This window comes from Salvia splendens, chromosome 14 (assembly GCF_004379255.2).
Source record: "Salvia splendens isolate huo1 chromosome 14, SspV2, whole genome shotgun sequence".
NCBI lineage: Eukaryota > Viridiplantae > Streptophyta > Magnoliopsida > Lamiales > Lamiaceae > Salvia > Salvia splendens.
In genome coordinates this window covers 388,997-416,988 of record NC_056045.1, presented here as the reverse complement: position 1 = coordinate 416,988, position 27,992 = coordinate 388,997, and the positions used below count along the sequence as shown (strand labels likewise).

The window sequence follows — 27,992 nt, the reverse complement described above, 5'->3', positions numbered from 1 at the left end:
AGAATTAAATTAAATAGAAAAAGGGATTTATGATGCTAGAGGATTCGAACTTGGAAAACTGGATTACAAGACACCAAGTCTAACCAACTGCGACAAAGACATTACACATATATTGTTGTTTGCATATATTATACTACATACTAAATCGGAAATTTGATGGGGACCAAAGCATGCATTCCCGGTTGACTATAAAAAACTATCTGCTCAAAACATAATCACAATAGCCCAGCGCGCCGTAGAGCATCCTCGAATGCTTCCCGACTATTCCAAGGAGCAACCTGCATTGAAAAGGATCAAAATCATACACAGAGTCATCAAACTATTATCCACAAAAGTTATAAACAAGTCAAAATCAGGGCAAATTATGTGGATTTTTTTTACCTCAGTGATCTGAGGGTTGAAGTGTTTCTCAATCTTGTCCATAATCATATCATCGCTGTCAAGACAAAGCAAGTTGAACACAGCACCTGTCCAGCACAAAATACAAGTTTTATCCAGCAGGTTAATCAAAATCATGTTTCAAACCAAAATAATCGGGCTAAAACACACAAAAAGTTTTTGAATCGTCGGTATTGTTTCAGATCCTTAAAAATTCCAAGCAAATACCATTTCAGATGATGAAATGACAAATAGTCAACCACACACATCAAATGGGTAAACAAGCAAATATTGACACTAACAACCACATCAGTCCTCCATTCTAGTAACTACCCCAGGATTTATACTGCATGATTGAAGTCAAAGAGCATGCCAAATCAACCAACACAAGAAAACAATGTGCATAATTAACAATGAAATACCTTTGCGGCCAAAGCGCCCAGCTCTACCAACCCGGTGCAAGTAAACCTCATTGTCAGGCTCAGAATAACGACCATATTGCACAGGAAGATCAAAATTGATAACCAAATTAACCTACATAAAAATAATATGGAATTATTATAAGAGGTTAAGATCCAAGTTAAGCAAAAAATTGCTATTATAATACACGCTGAAGCAAAATACCAAAAGAGATGAGCAGTAGCAGCACCTGGCTCTGGTCAAAACCTCGAGCAAGAACATCAGTTGCGATTAGAACATGGGTCAGACCTCCTTTGAACTCTTTTATGATTTTGTCCCTGTCCTCTATATTCAGAGCACCCTGGATCGTAGTCACCTCATAGCCAAGTTTGACCAAAGCTTGGTGCAACATAGATGCAACATTCCTGGATTTGACAAAGACAATTGTCTGCCCCACTTTCTCTCCAAGTTCAAGTATTTGGTCTTTAATCACCATGATCTTTGAAAGCTCGTCAGGACAATGAACCTTGTACTGTTTTACAGACTCCAGAGATAGTTCTTCCTTTCTGACAAACATTTGATTAGGTTGTCCTTTAAAGATCTCTCCAGCTATCTTGGATGAAAAGCCCTTCACAACATCATCAAAGGTAGCCGAGAATAACAGGACCTGACCAATATTCCACAACACCACAAAAGTTTAAAATATAATTCAGTCGCAAATGAAGATTGAATCTGAGATTAAATAATTTCCATTTTCTGTATCATAAGCTGCTAAATATAACTTCACTTCTGTACCAATGTCCCTAACACCAAACATGACCAATAGATGGCAGCATATGAACAGATTGCATAATGTGTTACAAAATTAGGTGTGACACTAGTGGAAATATATAACTATAAAATGAAGTAAAAGATTCATAGTGAAGTAGAGAGATAAAATTGACAAGGAACATCTTCTGGGAACTTGCATTATGTATTTTAATATATAATAACTGTAACTCCAAATTCGGTAAGCAATGCAAAGTGGTTAAAACGCATCCTCTCTAATAAGCAACAGAGAAGTATATTCATAATAAACATGATTATTTTGTACTAAACAACCAACCTGGCAATTGGAAGTGGATTTAGCAATAGCCTTCATTATCCTGATTGATTCATCTCGGAATCCACTCTGCATATGATAATAAAAGGTAATTGTGCAATTAACAATTTAACACCATAAGAACAAAAGCTCAATAAGAACAGGCAAATGAAATCGCACAACTCACCATTGCCAACATGTGGTCTGCCTCATCGAACACAAGAATCTTCATTTTACTCAAACCCAATTTCTTGTGCTGCAGCCATTTAGAGATTGTGCCTGGTGTGCCGATGATTACTTGCGCTGTAATAGGTGGCCTCTTTTGTATTGGCATGTAGTTTGCTTGATCAGATGGTAAGGCTAATTCTGAGGTTATCCCAGTGAACCTCCCCATCTTCAGAAGCACTTCCATATTCTGGACAATTTAATCAGTGTTGCTCAAAGACCATAACATAAATATGAAACAAGTCCGGGTTGCAATAATTACATAATTATAAGCACTTGATTGAATTAATAAAGTGGAAGACACAACTATGCAGCCACAGCAAAACAACAGTCTTTTTTTCACCCTCTTTAGCTTTTCCCAAACAAAATATAGACCTATATGAATCCCCCAGCCCAGTCAAACAACCCAGCCCAGTCAAACAACCTAAGTTATACAAGCAAGCAAAACAAACCTGAATGGCTAACTCCCTGGTGGGGCAAATGCAGAGAGCCTGAGGTTGAGGGACATTCGGATCAACTCGGCTCAACATACCAAGCACGAAGCAAGTGGTCTTCCCGGATCCATTATGAGCTTGAGCTATTAAATTGTTGTAAGGAGGAGTTAAGATCATGGGTAAACTGATAGCCTGAATCTTGCTAGGTTGCTCAAACTTCATCTCAACATAAAGCCCCTTGAGCAATTCAGGTGACAAGTTCAGGTCTTCGAATCTCTTAGCCGAGGTATATGGAGTGTCCCCGGACGTAACCTACGGGAAATCAATAGCAGCACGAAACAAATAAAAGCCCACAATTATCATCCATTGCAAAATAGCAATAAAAGTAGAGAGCGCTTACCGCTTCAATGGTGGAATTTGTAAGGCCGAGTGCTCCTTGTTTGGACTCATCCACAACCAATGAGTCCAATTTGATAGTGATATTGGACGATGAAGTCTCGTTCTCCGCCTCCTCATCGGCGACATCCGCCCACGAGTGAGCCATGCGACGCTGCTAGAGACTAGCTGCCAAGTATGAGTCTTTTTAGATGCCTTTTATATAATTCAACTAAAATAAATCAAAGTTTCAGAAATTGAATAGCTGACCGGCGAGGCAGGGTGAAAGGAAATCCGGCGATATCAAGGGACGGAAGTAGAGACGATTGACGGCGAATTCCGCAGCCGAAATTGAGAGAGAAGAGAGGGGAATAGGGTGAGTCTTTCAAGGGGAATATTAATTTATATACTACTCCTAGTATAATTGATTTTTTTTTTATTGAATTCTATTAATATTTGGAAACTTTTTAAATTATAACTGATTTCCTTTTATAATCGATTGAATTCTATCAGTAGTACTAGTATTAAGATTTTCAAATAATGAATACAAATTCTAATAATAATAATAATATAAAAAAAGAATTTAAAACAATATAAAGATTTATAAAAACAGAATTGTACTTATCTTGTCTAATTCTAAATGAAATATTTTAAATTCGACAAACGATTTTATACAATTTTAATTTATGATATAAGTGAAGTAAAATAAATGACAAAGAATAGATGTGGGACTAATAATCAAAGAGTATGATTTAGTTAAATAAGCTATACAAAAAAAAAAGAAAATATGTGTGAATAGAGATTAAAGAGAAAAAAATCAAATAATTGGAGTAAACTTATTTGTAAACAACATTGACAGTGGAATTAGTGCTACTATCATCATCTTATAGTATTACAAAATAGGTAAAATCATAATTACAAAACAGTAGTTAACAATTCACTAAATAAATAATCCAATTCGTAAGTCGAGGTAGCAATAGAACTCTCATTCGCATCAACTGAATTAATCAATGGAAATAAGAATCAATATTATTGCATAAACTTTAAAAATAAGAAATGTATAATAGCATTTTTATTAGATAAATAAATAATATTTCAATTAATTAAATACAAATTTAAAAGAGAAAAAAAATATTGATTAGAAACCAACAGTTTAAAAATTCTAATATCATTGCATAAACTTTAAAATAAGAAATGTATAATAGCATTTTATTGGATAAATACATAATATTCCAATTAATTAAATATAAATTTAAAAGAGAAAAGAAAATAAATATTGATTGGAATAGAACAGTGTAAAATGTTTAATATAAATAGAACGATTACACTTCAATGACATAGTAAAACACCAAAAACACAGTACATTTTAATAAGCATACAAACAAAACTCTGAAGCAAAAAATTCATAAGTTTTGAAACACTTTTTTATAAATAATATTAACATTAAATAACAATAACATTCATAAGTATTATTACTTCACATACTTCAAAACAAAAGATTAAGTTCTGAAACACTTCTTCGATAAATCCAAATTACTCTCATTCAAATTAAATTACACGAACTATGTTACTCAATGACGTCTCCATTTATAATTATGAGACACTCAACAAATCCAGCCATATAAGCTACACAAAATAAAATTTAATATTATTAGAATAGAAGTAAATAATAAATTCAATAATAAAAATAAATCATAAAATAGGGAAAATTTAAGAAATTTACATAGCAATTACATTAGACAAAAACAGATTAGCGAAAAATAATGATTTTTCTCATATAACCGCAATGGACCGCAAATAAACTGAAAATTTGACCTAAATTTATACAAATATTAATACATGCCTGTCTTTTTTTTTGCTCAGTTACAATGGCTTAATAGAAAATAAATATAAGCCCAATAACTAATAAGTTAAAAATTGGCCCAATAAAGCAATTCAAATACTACGTAAATCTCATTATCTAATGATTTCATTATTTAGATTAAATCTGATAATTAAAATACATTAGGCATAATTAAAACATATAAATAAGGTTTTCCCCTCTTTTCTTGCGGCACCAAACCCTAATTCTCTTCCTTAGACGCATGACTATTATGAATATTGAAATGAAACACTGAGTATTGTCGAAATGAAACACCAATATATGCGACACCATATAAATATTGACCTGATAAGTTCATCTCATTTCAATGTGATTAGAAATCATATGTCCTGTTTGAACGATGATTGAGCGTGGAATTGCAGGTAATTCAGTAGTCTTGTACAATTAGATTGGTTTTTGTTTGTCCCGTGAAGTACAGTGTATGAAACTGTGGATCCTTTTTACAGATGATTCATTTCTTAACTATGGCATTAGGAGGAGAGGGTTACCTTAATTTCGTGGGAAATGAGGTAAGTGGCCTAAAGTCAAGAATTTCCCCTAAATGATGCATGTTGACCATAGATATATATTGCTCGGTTTGGAGCTTCTTTTTTATGAGTATTGTAAAAGTTGTGGATAAGATAATTTAGCTAGGTTAACGAAGATAAATTGATTCTAAATAGGTAGCTCATAGAGCTGTCTTGACGGTCTGTTGGGACGACTCAGTTTAATTAACTAGTGACTACAACTATATACCTTTTATATTTGATGGTAAGAGGTACTTCTTTTCCATGACACTACTGAATTTGTGGTCAATATCCTATCGTAGTTTGGGCATCCAGATTGGATTGACTTCCCCAGAGAAGGCAATGGCTGGAGTTATGACACATGCAGACGTCAGTGGGAGCTCGTGGATACCGAGCATTTTAAGATTTAATGCTTTCCATAGTTCTGCTGTTCGAGACAATCTCATGCTGGAACCATGCAATTATGCTTTTTCTGCATCATATGTTTTAAGTATTAACTTATGAGATTTTAAATTTTATCTTGCAACACTTGGTCTCTTCTGGAAACTTCACATTGATTGAGATTATTAACTTGCACACTAGGAGAGTGTTATAATATATTAGATACACTTCACCGGATATCTGCATCTCAATCCAATGTTTTTTCACTTGTGATCATAAATGCAGTTTCTGAATGCTTTTGACAGAGTCATGAATTTGCTTGATAAAAAATTTAAATTTCTTGCATCACCAAAACAGTTTGTAAGCAGCACGGATGATGGTTGCAGGATATTTTTAGCTTCCAGTACCAAAAATATCTCCAATTTGATGGCTTGTTTGTTACAGGTCATTGTTTTTGAACGTGGAGATCTGGTATTTGTGTTCAACTTTCACCCAGAAAATACGTACGAAGGAAGGGTATGCTCCTTTATTATGCAATCGAATTGCTTATCTCTTGCCATTTCGGTGGAGTATAACTTGGTTGTAATAATTGTGGTTTACTTGATACACATTTCATGTGCAGGTATAAAGTTGACAGTGATGCTTGGGATTTTGGTGGACACTGAAACACAGTCCTCCTTGGTTAGACAAGCTCACCTTTTGAACAAGATAATAGCGTTACCAAGTCATGGTCGATAAATGCTGCTTCAAAATAGTTAATTTAAGCAATATAGATTACTTTATTTGGTTCTATATTCATAATGCCTGAATTTGTTCACAGGTGGCTCATGATTCAGACCATTTCACAAGCCCCGAAGGTGTACCCGGTGTTCCTGAAACAAATTTCAACATCATCCGGCCGGATTGCTCCAAAGTTCTCTCTCCGCCTCGTACATGTGTGATATGCATCTAATGCGAATTTCTTGTGTTCTTTAAATGTTGGTCATTTTCTAAATATCATCTGTTGCAGGTTTACTATCGTGTTGAAGAAGAAGTAAAAGAAAGCAAGATTGATGGATATGAAGCATCTCTAGCAAAACTGCCAAACAAAGAAGTCTCTCAGGGAGGTGATGAAGATAGTAACGGGTGGTGCTAAGGAATTAGTACCGGGAACGCGCACTTTAGAAGATGAAGATGACGCATAGTGCTAGAAACGGGGGCGATAGGAGATGGCAGCTTAACAGATTTAGCAAACATGTAACTTTTGTTTTTTAGTTACTAAATGTTGGAATGAATGCCCCTTTTATGAAAAGTGTATGAAACTACACCTTGTGATATATTTCAAGAGTTTTGCACAGATACCAGAAAACAAGAAAGCTTCACTTAATATTAGGCAAGTATCCCATCAACATATATACACATCAAATATAGCAAAAATAGTGAATTTTCTTGGACAGAAAATTACATAAAACAGTGTTGGATTGTGTCAATCTACACAGCATTGATCATCAATACAAATTAGTATTCATCATCAATGAGAAAATCAGCAGGTCTGATTCTTGCAACATAGCCATATTTGGAAGTACTATACTTCTTATGCACACCACTGAGCTTTCCGGTTCCCGACTTCTGGTGGAAACTCACCATCAGCGCCGCACATTTCCTACAAAAATGCAATAATCTGAGTAAATTCATCATGGCACATAGACTGATCATCCCATTTTCCATCAGTTAAAGTAGAGCCTTACTTGAGCTGTTCTTGAGTGTAGCTTGTGTGCACTTGGCTCGTCTTGCTTCCAGTACCAAAAATATCTCCAATTTGATGGCTTGTTTGTTACAGGTCATTGTTTTTGAACGTGGAGATCTGGTATTTGTGTTCAACTTTCACCCAGAAAATACGTACGAAGGAAGGGTATGTTCCTTTATTATGCAATCGAATTGCTTATCTCTTGCCATTTCGGTGGAGTATAACTTGGTTGTAATAATTGTGGTTTACTTGATACACATTTCATGTGCAGGTATAAAGTTGACAGTGATGCTTGGGACTTTGGTGGACACAGAAACACAGTCCCCCTTGGTTAGACAAGCTCACCTTTTGAACAAGATAATAGCGTTACCAAGTCGAAAAATGCTGCTTCCAAATAGTGGAGACATAATTTAAGCAATATAGATTACTTTTATTTGGTTCTATATTCATAATGCCTGAATTTGTTCACAGGTGGCTCATGATTCAGACCATTTCACAAGCCCCGAAGGTGTTCCTGAAACAAATTTTAACAATCGTCCCAATTCCTTCAAAGTTCTCTCTCCGCCTCGTACATGTGTGGTATGCTTCTAATGCGAATTTCTTGTGCTCTTTAAAAGTTGTTCATTTTCTAATATCATCTGTTGCAGGTTTACTATCGAGTTGAAGAAGAAGAAGTAAAAGAAGTCTCTCAGGGAGGTGATGAAGATAGCAACGACAATGCTAAGGAATTAGTACCAGGAACGCGCGCCTTGGAAGATGAAGATGATGTATAGTGCTAGAAACGGGGGCGATGGGAGATGGCAACATAACAGATTTAGTAAACATGAAACTTTTGTTTTTTAGTTACTAAATGTTGGAATGAATGCCTCTTTTATAAAAGTGTATGAAACTACACCTCGTGATATATTTCAACTAATGTAGCATCTACGGAAACAAGAGTTTTGCACAGATACCAGAAAACAAGAAAGCTTCACTGAAAATTAGGCAAATATCCCATCAACATATATGCACACCAAATATAGCAAAAATGGTGAATTTTCTTGGACAGAAAATTGCATAACACAGTGTCGGATTGTGTCAATCTACACAGCATTGATCATCAATACAAGTCAGTATTCATCATCAATGAGAAAATTAGCAGGTTTGATTTTTGCAACATAGCCATATTTGGAAGTACTATACTTCTTATGCACACCGCTGAGCTTTCCGGTTCCCGACTTCTGGTGGAAGCTCACCATAAGTGCAGCGCATTCCCTACAAAAATGCAAGAATCTGAGTAAATTCCCCATGGCATATAGAATGATCATCATTTTTCCATCAGTTTAGACGAGATAGTAGAGCCTTACATGAGCTGTTCTTGAGTGTAGCTTGTGTGCACTTGGCTCGTCTTGCTCCATTTCTTGCATCCACTGAGAGTGCATTGAGCAGTGAAGATGGCAGCAGCTGCTAGCATCGATGGAGTGAAGCACAGCATCTCGTACTCAACGAGGCAGAGCTCGATTATGAAGAAGGACAGAAGCTCCATCTACAGCAACAAGGCAAGAATCATCCATTTTGATCATCAATCCAAAGTCCAAGATTTCAAGAAGATTTCAAAAAACCAACCTTGTGATCAGATTGTGTGGCTTTCAAGAAACGCTTCATGAACACGTAGGGCGTCGGCAACGACATATTGAACTGCAAGGTACTCATCATCAACTTCTCCTGCATACATTGATAATTGCATCAGAAAAAAATGAGTTCAAAACTAGTGAAAAAAGATAAGTTTCTAGTTTTGCAGATTCATACTATGTCTAGGACTTCTTTTCTGCAGTAGGCTTTATCGGATATCACAATAAGATCCTCGACAACGGGGACAGAGACTTCCTCGTATTTGCAAGCTAGGAGCATAGCAGTGATACCAACTAGCTGCAGTTTCTTCCTCACCACTGGCTGGAGGGCTAAGAATCTATCGATCAGATTGACAGTTAGATACAGCGTCTCGTCCATCAGTTCAAACTTGTAATGCACCTATGCAGACATAACATTATATCAATGTTTGATGAGGAACTGAAATTGCAATTACATTAGTCTTCGAAATTTAACATAATTCTATGTTTTTACCTCGATCAGCCAGTCAATGAGGATGCCTCTCATTCGTTCGTTGATATCAGACTGGCGTGACATATAGTTTGAAGGGACGCAACTTGAGCTCTGCAAGAAGCTTATAGAGTTAAAAACACGAAATGGAGATAGGCATCGAACATCATTACACGAGGAGAGGCAAGAAAAGAGCAAAACAGTTCACTTTTTTGCAATTTCTTGTAACAGTACTTCGCATAAAATTTCATTATGTCAAATAAGAACACACAAAAAACTCGAATATTAGAGTTATCGAGCAACTTAAGAGATAAGATGTTTCACCTCCATTTTTTTATAGTAAGTGTATAAATCATCAATGTATTCAGTAACTGCAAGTGGATTGCTTTTGTCCCAGCTATCTATATCGATTACTGGCTCCTCCTCGTCCTCCTCCCCATCGATGTCTTCCTTTTCAACTTCAACATCCTATATAAATTCATTTACAAGTTCAAGAACTGCAACCAAAGAGATACTTAAATACAAATATCATCAGCAAGAAAAACAAAGTACCATTCGATCAATCTCTTCCAGCATAGCTTCTGTGTGCTGCACAAACATTGGCACATCATGATCATCCAAATTCTTGTAGTCATCATCTGCATCGATAATAATGCAGTCGTGGGGCTGGTTTGTGCTTGAAGTAGTTCGACGAACTGATGATGGCTTGACTTCCTAAAACAACACATGATTCAATCTACATTATAAAATCCCAATCCAATCACCTTAATATATTAAAAACTCCACTTTCTTCTTATATTTCTCTAAATACAAAAAAACTACCCTCAGTTGATGAATGCTGCTTCCTAAAACAGCATATTATTCAATCCACCTTAGTAAAATCCCAATTCAAGACTAATGTATTGGACACACTACTTTTTTCTTTTCCTTTTATAAAAAAAAACATCAATTGATGAATGTTTCTTCCTAAAACAACGCATCATTCTCAACCACCTAAATAAAAATCTCAATTCGACTCTATATATTAAAATCTCAACTTTCTTCCTAAATTTATAAAAAACACATACCTCAAGTGAGGAATGCTGTGCTTTTCCAGCCAATCCAGAAGCAAACTTCCTAAAACAACACAACAGATATCCCCAAAACTACATCGTTTAATAACTATCAAAAGATCTCAAGATAAAGATTCAAGAGCTAAGAAATCAGCAAATCTCCATCAACAACCTTGTGCCAGCACGATGCACTGGACCGACACAGTTCTTACCACCGGCCTCGTTTTTCCTGATCATGATCAGCACCCAGCATTCACTCAATACATAACCAAAACATACATCATAAATGGAAACACAAAAAACACCTTCTTAACAATCAAATTCATGAAAAAACATACTCTGTCAGAACCCCTCTTTTGTGAACAGCACAAGGGTAAGGAGGAGCTCCAATGATGTTCCTATTGATTACACTCAAAGCCCTTCTGTTATTCCCCACAGAAACTCCAAATTTACCAACTCCACCCTTCAAACCCCCTATAAACACAAATTAATCATTCACTTCATTAATTTTTTGTCAAAGATTCCAACTTTTTCAAGTTGAAGCAACCCATGGCCAGAATTGGAAAAGATTGAATCCCACATTTTACTTTATGCTATTTTTTTTCAAATTTCGAACTACCTTGAGCGTTTGAAGAAGGCTTGATCACGCCCGGAAAATTCTCATCCGATCCCATCTTCATCATCTTTTTTTTCAAATTCAGCTACTGAAAATGAAAAAAAAAAAGCTTTAATCATCAACCCATATAAAATTCAAGATTCACGACTAAATTTTTATGAACAAGAAAAAAGGGGCCACCTCCAAATCAAGGACTCCGCAGCAGAATCTGCGTTTCTGGTTAATCAATGAAGACAAAATCTCTCCCAATTTATCCACACCAGTGTGTGTACTGTGTGAAATCTGCGTTTCTGGTTCAATTTAATCCCAGAAATGCCAGTTGGGGAGGATTTGGAGAGAACGTAAACAGCGGATTCATGTCTTTATTGTTTATTTTCATATTCTTTTTGCTCTTTTTTGGATCATATTTTTGAAAACAACGGCTAGTGAATCAGAGCCGTTCGATGCAGCGCTCTTCCCATGTTCACTTTTCCGAAACATTTTTAAGTCTTTGTTTATTAAATCAAAATGCATTTTTTTCATTTAATTCTCCATTTACTATGCAAATGGTAATTATTTAATTGCATTCTTTTCTTTTCCCAACCGTTTTTAGTATGAAATTTAATCATGGGAGTACTTACTAATTTCTATTGGGAATATAATATATTGTGTTTATATATTTATAAATTGTGGAAAAAATACTTGAATGTTTCTTTTATGTAAATATATATGGGTTGCTGATGCAAATATTTTTCCAAAATCAATGAAAATATAGTTTGTGCACAGGTTGTCGATGAAGATATTTTCTATGATATATGATATCATTGTATCTCAAGTTGAGATATAAACATATTTTGCGATATTATATAATGTCACCCAGGGTTCAAACTCGAGACCTCCAGGATGGACGCGGTATCCAGCACCCTTTACCGCTAGGCCAAGGGGCTTGGAGGTCCACAATTTCTTGAAACTTTTCCATAATATATAATCTTCATGGCTAACGAATTGGCTGGAGGCCAAAATCAAGCGATATTATGCAAATATGTAGCAAGATTTGTAGAAGATGCCATGTATAGGAGTAGCAATATTCGACAGTGTGACGCATCTAATTTTTAGAAAAATAGGCATATTAATTTAGATTTGTGAAAACAATTCTATTCTAACTTATAAAAACTAAAAGAAAATAACTAAGCATAAGCTCTTAAAAAGCTCAACTAAGCCACTCTTAGAATCATCATTTTTTATTGTATTAATATTTGAAACAAGAAGATTGGTCAAAGGAGATTAATTATAGTACAAGACATAATTCCATGACAACATAATTTCTCAGAATAATGACACAATGTCGTAGTACCATCATTATTTATTAATAATGGCATCATAAATATAAAAAGCTAGTTTGGGATTAGAATATGAACTACAATAAACAATCTGGTACATTTATATTTTTTATATTATTTATGGTTTCAATTCGATCTTTATTTTTCTGTAAATCGAATAAAAGATTGTATTTGTGCCCGGGGATCCCTTGACGGATCCAGGAGGGGTCAGGAGACTGACCAACACCACCACCGTCATCACATATGCCTGACGACGAACTTCTTCAACCAAAAGCATGCATTCAGAAATTGTATATTAGGAGATAAATACAATAACTTACCTATATATATAAAAAAAATGCATTAAAATATGGAGTAATAAAAACACGTCGAGATTCAATCATGATAAGACCTATTTCATGCATCGGTTTAGGGGTAAAATGTATGCTACTTGATCAATTTATCGCGCAAAGCGAGTGTTAATTGTGCAGGAATGCCGCTTGACCAAGGGCAACAAGGCCAAGCTGATCAAGTTGGTACAAAAGGCGAAAAAGGCCAAAAATCGGGTGGAATGATTAAGGGGGTGATCAAGCAGTTAGGCAGGACCACTGTATTCTAGAAGAAAGACACGTGAGGCTGATGCGCTGGATGGCGATCATCAATCGGTTATCAAGGACGACATTCTAGAATGGGACACGTGTTGATGCGTAAGACGCAAGGACGAAGCCAAATCCCCATTCCGTTATTGAAGAACCCCTGCATTCTAGAAGAAGAGCACGTATCAATCGATGAGACGCTCAATCCCAGCAAGGACGAATATTCACTGCCAAAGACGTTACCCCAGCCGGAGATTGTTGCGACGAGCTTATAAATAGAGGATGTGCCACCATAATGAGGAGCTTCTTCTTTTGATCTTCCTTTTTACTTTTTTTTATCTTTTTCTTTCCGTTCTAGTTCAGTTCTCCAGTTCTAAAGATAGCGTAGTTAGCGAAATGGTCAGTTAGACAGAGAGCGACAGAAGGGAGCGCGACAGAGTACTCAATATCTGTTCGGCGCTGTCTCAAGTTTCCAACCGAGAGTTCCTCGGATCTACTCGCTTCCTTATTTTCTGAAGTTGTTAGCTTAGTTTAATTCCGTGTTGTTCCGTAGTTAAAGAATCGATTTTTTGTATTCCGCATATTCACAGTACTGTTTTGAGCATTGAGTATAAAAATTAGAGTTATTTTATTTTCGTCATCTTGTTTACTGTTCCAATCTAGTTCAACTTTAAAGTCTCTGATCCAGTGTTTAATCATGATGAATGACAAAGTGTTTTGTGTTTTCATAGCAAGCCTAGGTAGTAAAGTCTTTTTTCCAGCATGATGAGTTACTTGATCCAGTAGTTAGTTTACATTCCACCTAGCGTAATCCAGTAGTTTTAAACTCCCAACTTAAAGCGTGACAGCAGCCGACCCTGTTCACTATTCACACACTCAACGCACCGGTTTCTCTGTGGGATCGACCCCGTACTTGCCGCTTTACTGTTAAAGTAGTGCGAGTTTGGGAGTTATAAATATATTTGCGGTGGGGACGAGAGAGAACGTCTTGATCAAGTGGCAACGACATTTGCTAACTGATCCACCCGGTCGGTTATCTTCCATATAACTTGATCAATTAGGGCTGGCAATTTTTGACACGACACGATAATCCGACACGAATCCGCACGAAATAATTGGGTTTGGATCAAGTCTTATTGGATACGGGTCATTATTGGGTTGACCCAATAAGAACACGAAAAATTCGGGTCGGGTGCGGGTCGGATGCGGGTAACCTGTTAAAAATTAATATTTTATTATTTTATTATTTTTATTTTTTATTAGATTTAATTTAGTAACTTTTACTTAGGAAAATAATAAAAAAATAGATTAGGGTTTAGAAATTAGAATTACCTCCCAAAGCGGTTCGTGTCGCTATCGTGTTGTTATCGTGTCGGGTCGCTATCGTGTTGCTATTGTGTCGCTATCGTGTCGCTATCGTGTTGCTATCGTGTTCAGGTCGATATCGTGTTGCTATCGTGTCGGGTCAACCCAAAGCGGTTCGTGTCGCTATCGTGTTTGGGTCGTGTCCGGGTTTGGAGGTGGCGGGTCGGATTCGTGTTCGGGTTTGGGGTTTCCTTAACAGGTTGGGTTCGGGTTTGGCCTTATTGGGTTGGGTCGTTATCGGGTCAACCCGATAACGACCCAATCCGCACGATTTGCCACCCCTATGATCAATCCACCGGCGCGTAATTCATCTCTTCTTTAATCTCCCACCAAATCACAAAGCACAACCATTTTAGTTAAGAAAGATATGAATTGATGAGATTTGTGCAAATTAAATGAAGTGGCAAATAAGAAAGGGAGCAACAAATAATTTATCTTTGTCTAAATCACACGTACGCCACCATCCCTCTCCAATTCTTACACAAATTACTCTAAACAAATCTCTCAAAAAAAATACTCCTCAAAACAATACAATGAGCTTGACCAATGGATGCAATGGTGGATTCAGATTTTGATCATCAATCCCAAGTCTAAGGTTTCAAGGAACCATCCTTGTTTTCAGATTTCAAGATATATCCTTATTAGATTAGGATATATCTCGTAGGTTTTTGGAGTTCTTTGCTCTTATTTATTTTTCACATCAATATATCGAAATAATAAATTGTCAATTATATTGGACATTTATTTTCAATCCTAATCAAAAATTTCCTAGTCTATCTTTATCTTTTCAAACTATCAATTTCTAATATAGGATTTTTTTTAGATTAGGTTTATATATAAGTTGATCATCTTGAGATTAGGGTTGTTTATTCATTTCCTTTGGTACAACCTATAAAAGTCCATTGTTACAACCTCTTTTATTTAATTCGATTAAAGATTGTTACTTTGTTCCGATGTTGGAAAGGAAAGGGTCGACGTAAGCTACTATAAAAGGCCAACTAATACAACCCTTTTTATATTTCGATCACTATATATCTTTGTTTACTCTCTCTTTAGGTTTTCCCCTTTTTTTCTTCTTTAAGTACACACGGTATGTTTCACTCGATCAACTAATGTTTATGTTTTTCAATGAATATTTTTATGCGTCTCTTTTTCTCTTATTCTTTTTTAACGAAAATTGGCTATGTTCATCATTCATAATGCTGCTGCTACGGCATTGACTCTAGTGTCTTGTGATGTAGAGGCGTTAGCTCGTGCATGTCATGATTTTCGACATATATACATCCTTTGTCCATCATGACATTCTAGAGAATCGACATATATACGTACACATTAGTATTATACTCTACTACTACTACTACTATATATTGATTATAACATCTTAATTTGAAAATAGATACTATGATATTTACATCTTAACTACTCCCGCTTTGTTGATTGATGAGATATGCATCATTAATTCTTTTCAAAACCTACGTTCCAAACATTCATACAACTTCTTTTTTATATTCATTAATTTTCCTGTTAACTAACATCCACATCAAATTAATAAATATTTTAAACTTAAATTAACATCTCCTATTACATGCAAAGGTTCTTCTAATTCATTACTTTTATCGAAAATTTGTTTCTTCTTCCACAATGTCACACTGCATTACCCAGGAAAGCTTTGAATCTTGTTATGGATTGTTTGATTTTGGTAATGTGTCTTGGTTTTTTTTGGATATAATTTGTGGGATTTATAGTTATGGGCTGAAATAGCCCATTATGTTTATTCTAGGTTGATTTTGATAAGTTTATATTAATGAATGATTTAATATACAAACCAATAACTTTCTTTATCTGTATTTAACATATTATTATGTCGAACAAAAGAATGGGTCAGGCCTAACCCACTTATAGCATTTTTACTCTTCCCGCTTTTTATTCTTCTTATCCAATTTTGTCTAAATATAAAAAGCTAGTTTGGGATTAGAATATGAATTACAATAAACAATCTTGTACATTTACATTTTATTGACCATTTTTTATATTGATTATGGTTTCAATTCCATCTTTGTTTTTCAGTAAATTGACCAAAGGATTGTATTTGTGCCCGGGGATCCCATGACAGATCCAGGAGGGGTCGGGAGACTGACCAACACCACCACCATCATCACATGTGCCTTCCAATGCTGAAGACGAACTTCTTCACCCAAGAACATGCATTCAGAAATTGTATAACCTAGCTACAAAGAGATATATTAGGAGATAATACAATAACTTATCTATATAAAAAAATGCATTAAAATATAATAAAAACATGTGAAGATTCAATCACAACCACAACCCTTTTAGTTAAGAAAGATATGAATTGATGAGATTTGTGCAAATTAAATGAAGTGGGAAGGCTAACCTGTCATCCAAGTTGAGAATCTAGCTATGACTTCTCATCTCACAAATAAAAATAAGAAAGGGAGCAACTAACTATAAAGAGAGATTTCGGTGGCAAAAGCGACAACAACGGGATTGCAGTCAACGAATTCAATTTTAGCCATCGTGACCATTGAGGGATCAGAAATCCAATAGAGTTGTTGTAGTTTGTAGCAATGTCGTAAGTTTAGGAGCTCAAGCCTCGGGAGGCTTCCATGTTGAACTCTCCATCGCACTAAATCAGAAGTTTCAAAAACACCCTTTTTCAACATTTCACTCTGGGCCTCGAAGTGTATATTTTTCTAACTTGAGGACCATGAGAATTGATCATGTGACAAATCAATTCTAACATAGGTTGGTCCGATTAGTTGGTGTGTTTTATGTAATCGGTATTGTACGTGATGTGTCACATAGATGATGATTAGCAATAAACCTTTTTTTGTTAAAAGATGGTGTTAGTAGAATTTCGTAGGTGGCAGTGGAGGAGATTTTGAAATAGTGAAAACCGATATACTCCACTAAAATATTTAAGTATTTTTAATTATATTTGTGGTTGGTAATCAATCAATCCATGATTATGATCGATGCGTTTCTTTCATACATGAATTTTTAAAATAATTTTAGAAACTTTAAGTAGAAAAATAATTAGTGAAAAAAGAAGAATAAAGTAACTGGAATTTTTTTGAAAAGAGGAAATAATTCATTTAATTTGAAATGTACACCAAACAGAAAATATGAATTAATTAACTTGGAGCTGGGAAGTATGCAATTTAAATATAACCATCTCTCTCTCTCTCTCTCTAAGAATGGGATAAGTAGAATGTTCCATCGCATAAATAAGACAGCAGTAACAATTATGGATATCTCACATTTATTAATATCAAAGTATTTCATGGTTGGTTTATGACAACACACACAGTTTTGATTCACTACATAACACAACAAACTAAGCCATGGCAACCAATTCTTCCTCAAATAATTCAAGAGCCCTTCCCTTCACCTTCACATCATCGGCCTCACATTGAGACGAGAGGCAAGCTTCTGGCCGAGAGACTTGTCAGCCTGCAATCGAGATGGACTGCGCGTGAGTTTCTGCTCAATGTTTAGCACAAAGGTAACAACAGATGAGAGGGTTGGTGGTGCAAAGGCATACCTGGCTCCAGTAAGATACCCAGATGCTTCGGATTTCGTGGGTGAGACGGGGGTCGGACAACGCCTCAATCCACCTTTTGATGAATCTCTCTTGTCTGAAGGAGAAATGATGAATGATGAAATGAGCTCATGTGTACTAATTATGCTTTCGAGTTTCAAAGAGGGAGGGCCGTAAGTGATATACCTTTCTGGTGTGAAGGAGCGGTATCTCTCACCGGGTTGCTTGAAGTTGTTCTCCTTCTCAATGCTTACCTGTATCGATCAATGAAAAGTTAAGATCACAACAGAAATGGTTTGTTAGTCGGTGAAAGAAACACTTCTAAGTGAATACTGGCGCCTCAGAGAGACTACAAAGCACAGTGACTCGGTGAATCTCTGCTAGTTTTTAGGGAAACCAGAATCCAAAGTCTCAAAGATAATAATAAGTCAAGACAAAGAGGATTAACGCCAAGCAGCGATGCATACCTTGTCACGTTTTCCTGTCAACACCACAGAAGGGATGGGGTACGTCTCAGCATGACGGGTTGGATCATACCTGGACGGGAAATAGTTCACCTGGAAAGAGCAGAACCATCTAATTAAAGCATGAAGTAGGAATGCAGAAGAATTCAATTACAAATAATATGTAACATGCAAAGAATGCATTAGACTTAAAGGAAACCAGAAGCCTACAATCTCTTTAAACACGTGATTGGAGACATTGTAGAATCATTTTATATTAACTATTTAATGATGTTATATGAGAGATGCTTATATGAACTCTTCAAGTCCCTTGTTTGTGTGGCAGATAGTGTATATGAATATAATACCTCCTCGTCCCTATGCATGAAGTTCATGAAACCTTCATGGTGGTTGTTGTGATGGGCAGTCTTGGGAGCATTAGCTGGGAGCATCAGATAGTTTGGTCCAAGACGGTGCCTCTGAGTATCAGAATAAGAAAAGATACGGGTTTGGAGCAGCTTGTCATCAGAATAGTAAACCCCAGGGACAACCAGAGAAGGGCAGAACGCAAGTTGTTCATTCTCAGCAAAGAAGTTGTCAATGTTCCTATTCAGCACCAAACGACCAACGGGTTGCAGGGGAATGATGTCCTCGGGCCAAGTCTTTGTAACATCAACTGGGTCAAAGTCAAATCTATCTTCGATATCAGGATCGATAGTCTGAATAAAAAGTTTCCACTCGGGGTAATTGCCAGCTGCAATCGAGTCATAAAGATCCTGGGTGGCATGGCTGTGATTGGTGCCTCCAATCTTAACAGCCTCGTCCTCCAACAGAGACTTCACTCCACAAGTAGGCTTCCAATGGAACTTCACATAATTTACTTTCCCAGCCTTGTTGATCAGAGTATAGGTATTTACACCCGAGCCTTCCATATGCCTGTAATCTTGTGGAATACCAATATCATCAAAGAGGAACGTGAACATGTGCAAACTCTCAGGATGGTGAGAAAAGAAGTCCAAGATTCTCCAGTTCTCCTGAATGTGTGACTTTGGGTTGGGTTTCAACGCATGAACCATATCAGGGAATTTCATTCCATCACGAATAAAGAAGACGGGAAAGTTGTTTCCCACCATATCAAAGTTTCCCTGAACAAATGAAAAAAAAAACAGACAAAATTAGTCATGTAACTGAGCCACAAAGTAACAAATCTTCTGGAATGCCACCATGGAGTATATTTTATAATAGAACTCATTTGTATGAAATTATGAATAATGAACCTTCTAATATGATAAGAAACTGAGAGGCATGAGAACAACTTTACCTCTCTTGTGTAGAACTTCACGGCAAATCCTCTGGGGTCCCTAAGAGTTTCAGGGCTACCACGCTCATGGATAACAGTGGAGAAACGGACAATAACAGGTGTTTGGACACCTGGAGCTCTAAGGAAATCAGCACAAGTAAGGTGTGTGATATCATGAGTGACCTCAAAGAAGCCCTTGGCACTGGCACCTCTAGCATGGACAACACGTTCTGGAATCCTCTCGCGATCAAAATTAGCAAGTTTCTCCACCAAATGGTAATCCTCAAGAAGGATTGGACCTGTCACAGAGACGATACTCATCAGTACCCTTGCACCACAAGTGACACATTCAACTCAAGCCCGGTAAAATACAGGTGTATAGATTTCACTTCGAAACTTAACCCTTACAACTACGGAAAGTGTAGAGCAAAACACCATAACTGAGAGAATTAAGTAACAGTATCAGAGATTAACAATCCATATCCCTCCCACAATTATTCAAAAATAAAATTAAAAAATACACACACACACACTGTCACACATACAGACAGTTTTTTACTGCTTAATCCAAAATCAACAAACATAAACAACAAAACAGCAACACATGGATTAAAAATCTTCACTATCCACTTACAAAACGTGCAGAATTTAGAGGATTCATGCATCTCACTTCCACTAAAAATAGGTGAAAAAATACCTCTACTTCCAACAGTCAAAGAGTTGTTGTTGTTCCAAACTGGAGCTCCAGAATTCGTGGTCATAAACGATGAATTGAAAGCACTCGACGGACGGTACTGCACGAATCATCACCATATAGTCAAACATCAATACAGCTAAAACTCAAGCATTCCCATCCAATTTTTCTCAAAAAACGCAGCTACAATCCAAACCAAAACGAACTTGATTCACAGAAGTATCTCGAAAAAGAAATGGAGCACATTAGAAATTCAGTAAACTAAGACAGCTAGATTTGATAAATCCTGCAAATCAGCTAACCTCGAAATCATCATTGCATATAAATCGACGCATAAATTCAATCAAACAACACGAAGATTACTAGACTACGGCCTAATCAACCGAAATTCATAAATTCGTACCTTGTAAGGATCCATCTCGAGAGAGAGAAAAAGAAGAGCTTTTTTCGAATATCGAAGTTTAGCGGTTTTTAAGTAGGAAGAGAGATGATTTATAGTTATATAGTAGGTAGGGACCCCATTTTCATTATTTTATTTATTATTTTAATATTGCTTCTGTATTTTACATGGCTCGCGTTTCCATTTTCTATACTTCGAAAATATTATCCTTTCAAAATCATGAGTTTTTTTATATTGTATGCTATTTTATTCTGAGGATAATCTTTTATTGATTTGTATTTACCTCACTTTTAATTCCAATTATACAGTCACTTTTGTTAAGTAAGTTTCATTCTAATATAATTATCCATCTAAGATTTAGTTATGAAATTATACGATCATTCAAATTGAACTATCTTTTAATGGATAGAATTATTTATTACTTAATTGATAATGTAGCCAACTACATTCCACGCACATTCTTTTTTTTTCCTTTTTAAATATTTTCTTACGTTCAATATTTAAATTATCAGTATTTAATGAGGTTATTTTATGTGGCATGGAATTTAACGTATAATTACGATTAGAATTATACAGAAAATTTTTATTAAAGGAGTATAAAAAATGGAGTATTTATTGAGGACGAGATGAGCCAAAGTAGCTGTTTCTTATCCGAGTTTTTGGAGTTTATCTCGAGTGGCGGTAACATATCCACCGTTACGATCGCGCCATGTGGCATCAGCCTAGAGTGTGTGCTCTAGATGAAAAGCTTCCATTGATGGGCTGAAAAGGCTGTTTTGTTTGGGCTTCCAATGGGCTGCATTTTATCTTCAGTTCACAACATTTGTTTTGTAATTCCAAATTTTCACTTGTTTACTACGTTTAAAACGTGACAATAAATTCATCACTTATATATATATGGTAAATTTAACATTCTATATTAATTCATAATGAGTTGAATATACAAAAGTCACACAATAGTACTATGATTATATTTTATGCCCATTTTTAAATGTTGGATTTATGTAATGTGTTTTAAATATGGATAATAGCCACTTAAAGCATGAAATTTAGTCAAATTTTAATCATATTTATAAATTTGAAAATGAAATATATTAATCATAAAATTTAGAAAACAAAATAATTATCTCATTTGAATACAAACGACATCTTTCAGTGATGCTCTATATGATGTTTTTTTATTAAAATAAGTACTCATATTTTTTTCTTTCATTTATTCTTATATTTAATAATTAATAGGAGTATTGTTTTGAGCATCACTAAAAATATGTTTTATACATAAATGAAACAATTGAGAAAAATTTAAACTTCATATATCTAAATTCAGTTTTAAATTTTTATAAAACTCTCTAGAATTTGGCCAAATTTTGTGATTTAATTTACTACTTTATCCTATAAATATTGTCTACCTATCCACCTCTTCCTTTTTTTTCTTGTAGTTATTTATATCTACAATCAATCTCATTTAATAGTTCTTTTTTTCTTTTCTTACAGTTATTAATATCTACAACCAATCTCATTTATTACCCTGGGACCGATTTGCCTAAGATATTCATAGTGTGAAAGCAAAATATTCCCTTCTGAAAAAGAATATTGATTGGTTTTTCAGAATTTTTTAAGAGTTGGTTGTCAAATTGTACACATAGCAATATAAATAACCACATGAAAATTGGATGTTTCTACACTAATCCAAAATTATTTTGGCAATTTCTTCTCCTACCGACCACGAAATTGATATTCATTCTCTTCCAAGATTTCATTTTTATTTTCCCCCAAAATCTTGAAAAAAGTAGAGTGATGCTAAATGGTTATCTAATGCTAAAAAAGTTTTTTTCCTTTAAATGGGTTGATCTAAATAAATACTATTTGAATGTACTAATTATCATACACAATCTCAATAATTAATCCATAGCCCTCTTGAAACCAAATGGACTCTTTTTACAAAACCAGTCCGATAGAGTGGGTTTTAGGAGCAATGGGCACGGCCCAAAAATATTGGGCCAATTAATAAAACTGGAATGGGCTGACCAGCTGATCCGGACATTGTCGTAAGCTATAAAAATATGGCCCGACCCAACAGAAAAACAAACCAGGTTGAGCCACATTCAACAATTTTAACCAGCACGAATAAAACACAACACGAAAACACGATACGGTAGAAATTCTGAATAATATGTACTCGAGAAAACCACAAATTCATGGCAAGAGAAACTCAAGAAATCCCAAAAATAAATAAAACAAAAAAACTGTGTTAGCAACAACATGAACAATTATTTACAGTAAAATAACACTATGACAAGATGATCAAACCCCTATATGTATTTAGTTGCCAAAGAAGGCAACATCAAGAGCACCTCTAAGCATGTTTTTTTCGTCGCCCGCCCGGAGACGAGGGTTTCATCTACGGACGAGGCCGGAACTTCAAATCGACGGATCTTCGAGATCTTGCCTTCTTGAATCAGCCTTATCTACCTGCGATGGCGATGACGAGGTTCGGCTGTGGGACCGACCTCTCCGAGAATCGTCCGCTTGTGACACTAGGAACTCGAGTGCCAACACGATGTCCCCGATCAACGGGCGGAAGCTGGCTTGTTCTTGAAGGCACATTGCCGTGATTGCAACGGCGTGGTGGAGGCTCCGGGTCGAGAATCGCCCTTCGAGTAAAGGATCCACCATTTGTACGTATTTCCTCCGGTCCTTCAAATAAGGCCGACACTGCAAAGAAAACGAAACGATATAGGGCTAAAATAGGTTAGCCAACCACACAATCTCGCTCTCATTTGATCGTCTAGTCCTTCAAATACCAAAGTTACGTCGACCTCGTCTCGTGTGACGACAAAGAGCATGCAGACTTACGTCGTGAATTAGGGATTAGAGAAGGAAGAACTCACCCACATGACAAGATTCTGCTCTCCCGGGATTTTGGTGCAGTCGATGGCCTTGCGTCCGGTGATGAGCTCCAACATAACTACGCCGAAGCTGTAGATGTCGGATTTTAGGGTGAGCTTTCCGCTCATGGCATATTCTGGGGCACAATATCCGTAGGTCCCCATCACTCGTGTTGAGACATGAGTGTTGTCGCCAACCGGCCCTAGCTTGGCAAGCCCAAAATCCGACAGCTTGGCATTGAAATCTTTGTCCAACAGTATGTTTGAAGATTTCAGGTCGCGGTAGATAACAGGCGGATTCGCTTTGCAGTGAAGATACTCAAGGCCACGAGCAGCGCCAACCGCAATCTTCAACCTCATGCTCCAACTGAGCGGCGTCTGAGTAGGCTCTGCATTTGAAAACAAGAAATAAGAACTCACACCATTCATCACAGATGCTTAAACTGAAACGAAAGCTTATGTGAGACGTCTTTTGCATCAAGTTTCTGTTTATACTTGAGTTCATTTTCACCTCTACACGACAAACTAAAACAAGAAGATAGCAACAGACATCGTCATTGTATACCTAATTAGTAGCTCAATACGCTCATTTCTCAATGTAAGTCTAAGAAATGGGAAATAGACCAGTCGATAGAGAAAAACGCAGAAAAGAAAAACCATAAGTCACTAAGAAGTGCTTAGTGAAGTTAGTTAGATTGTAGCTCAATTCATATTCATTTCTCAACGTACGTCTAAGAAACTGACATGGACTAGTCGGTAGAAAACAAAATGCGTCAAAGGAGCTTAAAGACAAAAAAAAAAACTGAAGTCGACTAAAAAGTGCTTAGTGAAGTTAGTTGAATGATATCTCCCTTTTCTTTTATGAGTCACAATCAATTTGTTTTCAACAATTAAGACTAATTATGAGAGAGTGGTCCAAACTGCAACTTTTGAAAATAATAGTACAAAAAACAAGTACTCTCGAATTCGACTAAGAATGCAACTGGATAAGAAATATGTACCAAACAGATGGTTCTCCAAGCTGCCCATTTGCATAAACTCGTAAACAAGGAGCCTCTGGTCGCCATCAGTGCAGTAACCGATCAAGTTCACGAGGTTCGGGTGGTGCAACAGACTCAGCATCAGAACCTCCACAATGAATTCTTGATTCCCTTGCAGCCCTTCAAGATTAAGCTGCTTCACAGCAACAACCTGCCCGTTGGAAGCCAGCGTGAGATCAAAAAATGATGTTTAAAGCACAAATTGAATCAATAATCTAATTAAAACACCAAATTCTATTCTTCTCCGTTCATGAAACACCAATGATAGTCATCGTATGATCAAGAAATTCCATAAATTAAGCATGACTTGCATCTATCATCTAACTAAAACACTAAATTTGATTCTTCTTCGTTCAAACTATGTACACAAACTAGTAAAATTCAATATCACAAGAAACAAGAAAATATGGGATTTTTACCAGGCCAGATTCGAGACGGCCTTTGTAAACACTCCCAAAACCTCCCTCGCCTATCAGATTAGCCTCCCTAAAGTTCTGAGTGGCCAGAGCAAGGTCTTTGAAGGTGAAGCTACGAGCAGCATTGCCCTTCGAGGGGTTGTTTCCGTCCTTGCCCTCTGCCCTCGCAGCACCTCCCTTCTTCACACTCACTTCAAGAATCGAACAACAACAGAAACAGTAAGACAATGCATTAATCAATCAAGATCCAACACCTCCCTAAACAAAGAAACAACCCAAAACTACAAAAGAAATGGCCAAGTTTCAAATTTTCAAAAGCTATATGCTCATATTCTTACCACTGCCACTCATATTCGCCTTTCTCTTCCCACCAACTGCAAATTTTCAAGAAACCAAATAAGCACATTATAATCAAAACACATTTATCGCACAAACAACAATGAAACCACAAATTCAAATTGAAAAATACACGAATGCACGAACCCGATGAATTAGTGTCAATATCTCCTCCATTATAGTCCCTCATATCCTTACTGGGATGACTTATGCAAGAAAAGCAACCCATTTTTTTCCTTCTTCTTTTTCTTCTTCTCTAAAGCTTAGAGACCTGGAATTCCTGTTTTTCCTCTATCAAATCCCTTTTTCCCAAAAAAAAATGATTCTATAAACAGAATCCCAATTGAATTCACCTAATACATACCAAATCAATCCCTCATTTCCATTATAGACGCTATCACACTGTCAGTAGCAAAAAAAATCAAAAAACGGAATACAATTACTATGATTTAGAGAGAGATTGCAAGAGAGAGGGAGGGAGCATGTCACATTCCCTCCTACAATCCAACCACTCAAATCCCCAGAAACAAAGCATCACAAGCTCAAATCTCCCTAAACAGATCTATGTCAAACTTCAATAACAATTCAAAATTCCACACACACAAACACACATATCTTAATCACTGTGTGAAAAAGACTGATTTTTTACAAAAATATTCTTTACACTAAGCACATTCAAATAAAACCCAGAAAATTCAAGTTAGCTTTTTCCCCCCTCCCAACGCTACAGCCCCTTTTCCTAGCGCCGCCTTCAACGGTTAATTTCCTCCTCTTTCTCTTCCCCTCTTTCTCTTCTGGCTCTAAAAAAAATCAAATCTTTTTCTTTCCCATGAACTGTTTAGTAGTGTGGGTAGACTGTGGGCCTTTTGGGGAAAGCAGAGCAATAAAAGCACTCAGATGAGTGTTTTGAGGTCACTCTCATACACAGCTAGCATTTAAACGTTTGGGTATGGGACAGCTGAAATGACCAAAATGCCCCTGGTTGTTCGACGATTCAGCAAGTTGCGTGCGATGTGCGTGCCCACGGTGTCGATAGCCTCAAATGATATATGAACTAATCGAGGTGTATCAGTGTAATATAATTTTTACGAAGGTTTCGTACTCAAAAGGAAGTGTGTGTGTAATCCAATTCTAGTTTCGATTTTATAGAGGTTAGGATATTTATTGTACCAGTTAAAATGACAATAGTACCCTTGATGCTAGATCCGCGTAACCGTATGACTTTTGTTGAGTGTCAGTCAATACTTAAAAGATATAGTGTATGATGTGATTCTTTTCCGTTTAATTTTATCGAATGGTATGTTAAGTGCTGGCAGCTGAAATGACCATAATGCCCTTAGTCTCGATTTGTATAATACTCTTGACTTTCTATAAGGATTAATACTTGAAGAATGTGTGTTGCTAAGTTGCTTAATTCTTGTTAGTCTAATCTCAAGAATTGTATTGACAGCCAAAATGACTATAATGTCCTTGAATTTTGGTGGATATGTATAAATCTAATCTTGCTTAAGTCAATGATTAATGATTGGCCATTTTGGTAATTACATTTTGGTGGAATTTAGACAGTTCGTAGACAAAAAGGGGGGCTAGATTTGGATTGGTTGGAAAAAGGGTATTCACAATTACACTATTGCATGCGAATATTTTTCTTTTGGGGGGCTATCTATCATTATATTAGATTTAGAGGGCAATTTTTTATTTTCAAATTGTTAGGATAGATTTGATTTGGGGTTCAATTTTACACTATTTTATTTTTTGGGTGGGGCATAAATTGTTGACAATGAGAATGTGAAAATAAAGAAATCACACTTTAGTTGTACTTTAAAGAGACATTGATTATTGTCAAAATTGGGATCTGTATTGGGTATGATGATTTAAGAAAATTTAACAGTGAGGTAATAGAGAATTATGACATGGCTTTGCTTTAAGACGTTTTAGTCCTAAATTTCATTATTAATGCTAAGTCGAGTTATTTTGAGTACTTATAGAAATAGTGATTGTGGCAAGATTAAACTAACCAAATTGAGAGATTGAGTAGACATATATACATATATGTTACTACACAAAAACACACAATTCTCATTATTATCAACATTACTAATAATTTACAAAGTTAAAATTCGACGAGTGTGAAGTGTAAATACATTTATTTTCATTACCAATTTACGTCATTGACCATCAACAGTAATAGAGTAACCTACTAACCTAGGCAACATTAAATAAACTTAAATTAATACGTAATTGCTCTAATTAGTCACTATTTATTTCAGTAGATAACAAAATCAGAACATGGTAGACTGGATTCAAAGCATGTAGTTTAAGCAATCATAATTCATTTTCTTTAGTTTAAAGGTAGGGAAACGATGAGATTTAAATTCTACACTCATTCATGTACACAAGATGAATATATCCAGTAAAATATTTCAGAAGTAATATATGAGTCACATGAACTGTTCCAAAAAAATAAATGTAAAGAATATTCAAATAAATATTCATTGTCACTTTGAATTCCCAAAGTCA

The 27,992-nt window shown here is 35.9% G+C and overlaps 5 protein-coding genes and 1 long non-coding RNA gene across 8 annotated transcripts; 2 read left to right on the top strand and 4 right to left on the bottom strand.

Moving 5' to 3' along the window:
• Nucleotides 1-4: 4 nt before the first annotated feature.
• LOC121765043 (DEAD-box ATP-dependent RNA helicase 38-like) lies at nucleotides 5-3,285 on the bottom strand. 3 transcript variants are annotated; one of them, XM_042161087.1, is made up of 9 exons: nucleotides 3,163-3,285; nucleotides 2,918-3,077; nucleotides 2,536-2,829; nucleotides 2,046-2,273; nucleotides 1,883-1,948; nucleotides 1,028-1,444; nucleotides 801-912; nucleotides 382-467; nucleotides 5-278 (listed from the first exon to the last, which is right to left on the bottom strand). In XM_042161087.1, the coding sequence occupies exons 2-9, from the start codon at nucleotides 3,059-3,061 to the stop codon at nucleotides 216-218; spliced, it is 1,410 nt and encodes a 469-aa protein (XP_042017021.1). In that variant the 5' UTR covers nucleotides 3,062-3,077; nucleotides 3,163-3,285; the 3' UTR covers nucleotides 5-215. The 3 variants fall into 3 exon arrangements, with proteins under 3 accessions (XP_042017021.1, XP_042017020.1, XP_042017019.1); XM_042161086.1 differs by having other exon boundaries at nucleotides 2,918-3,081; nucleotides 3,163-3,273; XM_042161085.1 differs by having other exon boundaries at nucleotides 2,918-3,067; nucleotides 3,163-3,264.
• Nucleotides 3,286-4,922: 1,637 nt separating this feature from the next.
• Nucleotides 4,923-6,997, top strand: LOC121765047. Its single transcript, XR_006042710.1, has 6 exons — nucleotides 4,923-5,136; nucleotides 5,221-5,283; nucleotides 5,583-6,177; nucleotides 6,284-6,391; nucleotides 6,482-6,596; nucleotides 6,671-6,997. It is a non-coding gene; the product is annotated as an uncharacterized LOC121765047 (long non-coding RNA).
• A 235-nt stretch (nucleotides 6,998-7,232) lies between these two features.
• LOC121765045 (1,4-alpha-glucan-branching enzyme, chloroplastic/amyloplastic-like) lies at nucleotides 7,233-8,255 on the top strand. Its single transcript, XM_042161089.1, has 5 exons — nucleotides 7,233-7,376; nucleotides 7,481-7,552; nucleotides 7,659-7,717; nucleotides 7,859-7,966; nucleotides 8,035-8,255. Exons 3-5 carry the CDS (start codon nucleotides 7,676-7,678, stop codon nucleotides 8,158-8,160), a joined length of 276 nt encoding a protein of 91 aa, XP_042017023.1. The 5' UTR covers nucleotides 7,233-7,376; nucleotides 7,481-7,552; nucleotides 7,659-7,675; the 3' UTR covers nucleotides 8,161-8,255.
• An 82-nt stretch (nucleotides 8,256-8,337) lies between these two features.
• LOC121765044 (cyclin-B2-3-like) lies at nucleotides 8,338-11,487 on the bottom strand. Its single transcript, XM_042161088.1, has 12 exons — nucleotides 11,315-11,487; nucleotides 11,138-11,222; nucleotides 10,857-10,992; nucleotides 10,691-10,747; nucleotides 10,534-10,582; nucleotides 10,019-10,180; nucleotides 9,791-9,934; nucleotides 9,491-9,580; nucleotides 9,176-9,397; nucleotides 8,993-9,091; nucleotides 8,734-8,912; nucleotides 8,338-8,641 (listed from the first exon to the last, which is right to left on the bottom strand). Exons 2-12 carry the CDS (start codon nucleotides 11,199-11,201, stop codon nucleotides 8,497-8,499), a joined length of 1,347 nt encoding a protein of 448 aa, XP_042017022.1. The 5' UTR covers nucleotides 11,202-11,222; nucleotides 11,315-11,487; the 3' UTR covers nucleotides 8,338-8,496.
• Nucleotides 11,488-17,653: 6,166 nt separating this feature from the next.
• On the bottom strand, nucleotides 17,654-20,922 carry LOC121765875 (catalase isozyme 1). The gene is made up of 8 exons (XM_042162156.1): nucleotides 20,796-20,922; nucleotides 20,396-20,492; nucleotides 19,720-19,997; nucleotides 18,767-19,543; nucleotides 18,423-18,512; nucleotides 18,142-18,209; nucleotides 17,959-18,052; nucleotides 17,654-17,867 (listed from the first exon to the last, which is right to left on the bottom strand). Exons 1-8 carry the CDS (start codon nucleotides 20,808-20,810, stop codon nucleotides 17,808-17,810), a joined length of 1,479 nt encoding a protein of 492 aa, XP_042018090.1. The 5' UTR covers nucleotides 20,811-20,922; the 3' UTR covers nucleotides 17,654-17,807.
• A 2,082-nt stretch (nucleotides 20,923-23,004) lies between these two features.
• On the bottom strand, nucleotides 23,005-26,574 carry LOC121765317 (probable serine/threonine-protein kinase PBL21). The gene is made up of 7 exons (XM_042161411.1): nucleotides 25,837-26,574; nucleotides 25,620-25,752; nucleotides 25,475-25,510; nucleotides 25,140-25,327; nucleotides 24,682-24,871; nucleotides 23,684-24,069; nucleotides 23,005-23,507 (listed from the first exon to the last, which is right to left on the bottom strand). Exons 2-7 carry the CDS (start codon nucleotides 25,699-25,701, stop codon nucleotides 23,214-23,216), a joined length of 1,176 nt encoding a protein of 391 aa, XP_042017345.1. The 5' UTR covers nucleotides 25,702-25,752; nucleotides 25,837-26,574; the 3' UTR covers nucleotides 23,005-23,213.
• Between the last annotated feature and the right edge of the window lie 1,418 nt (nucleotides 26,575-27,992).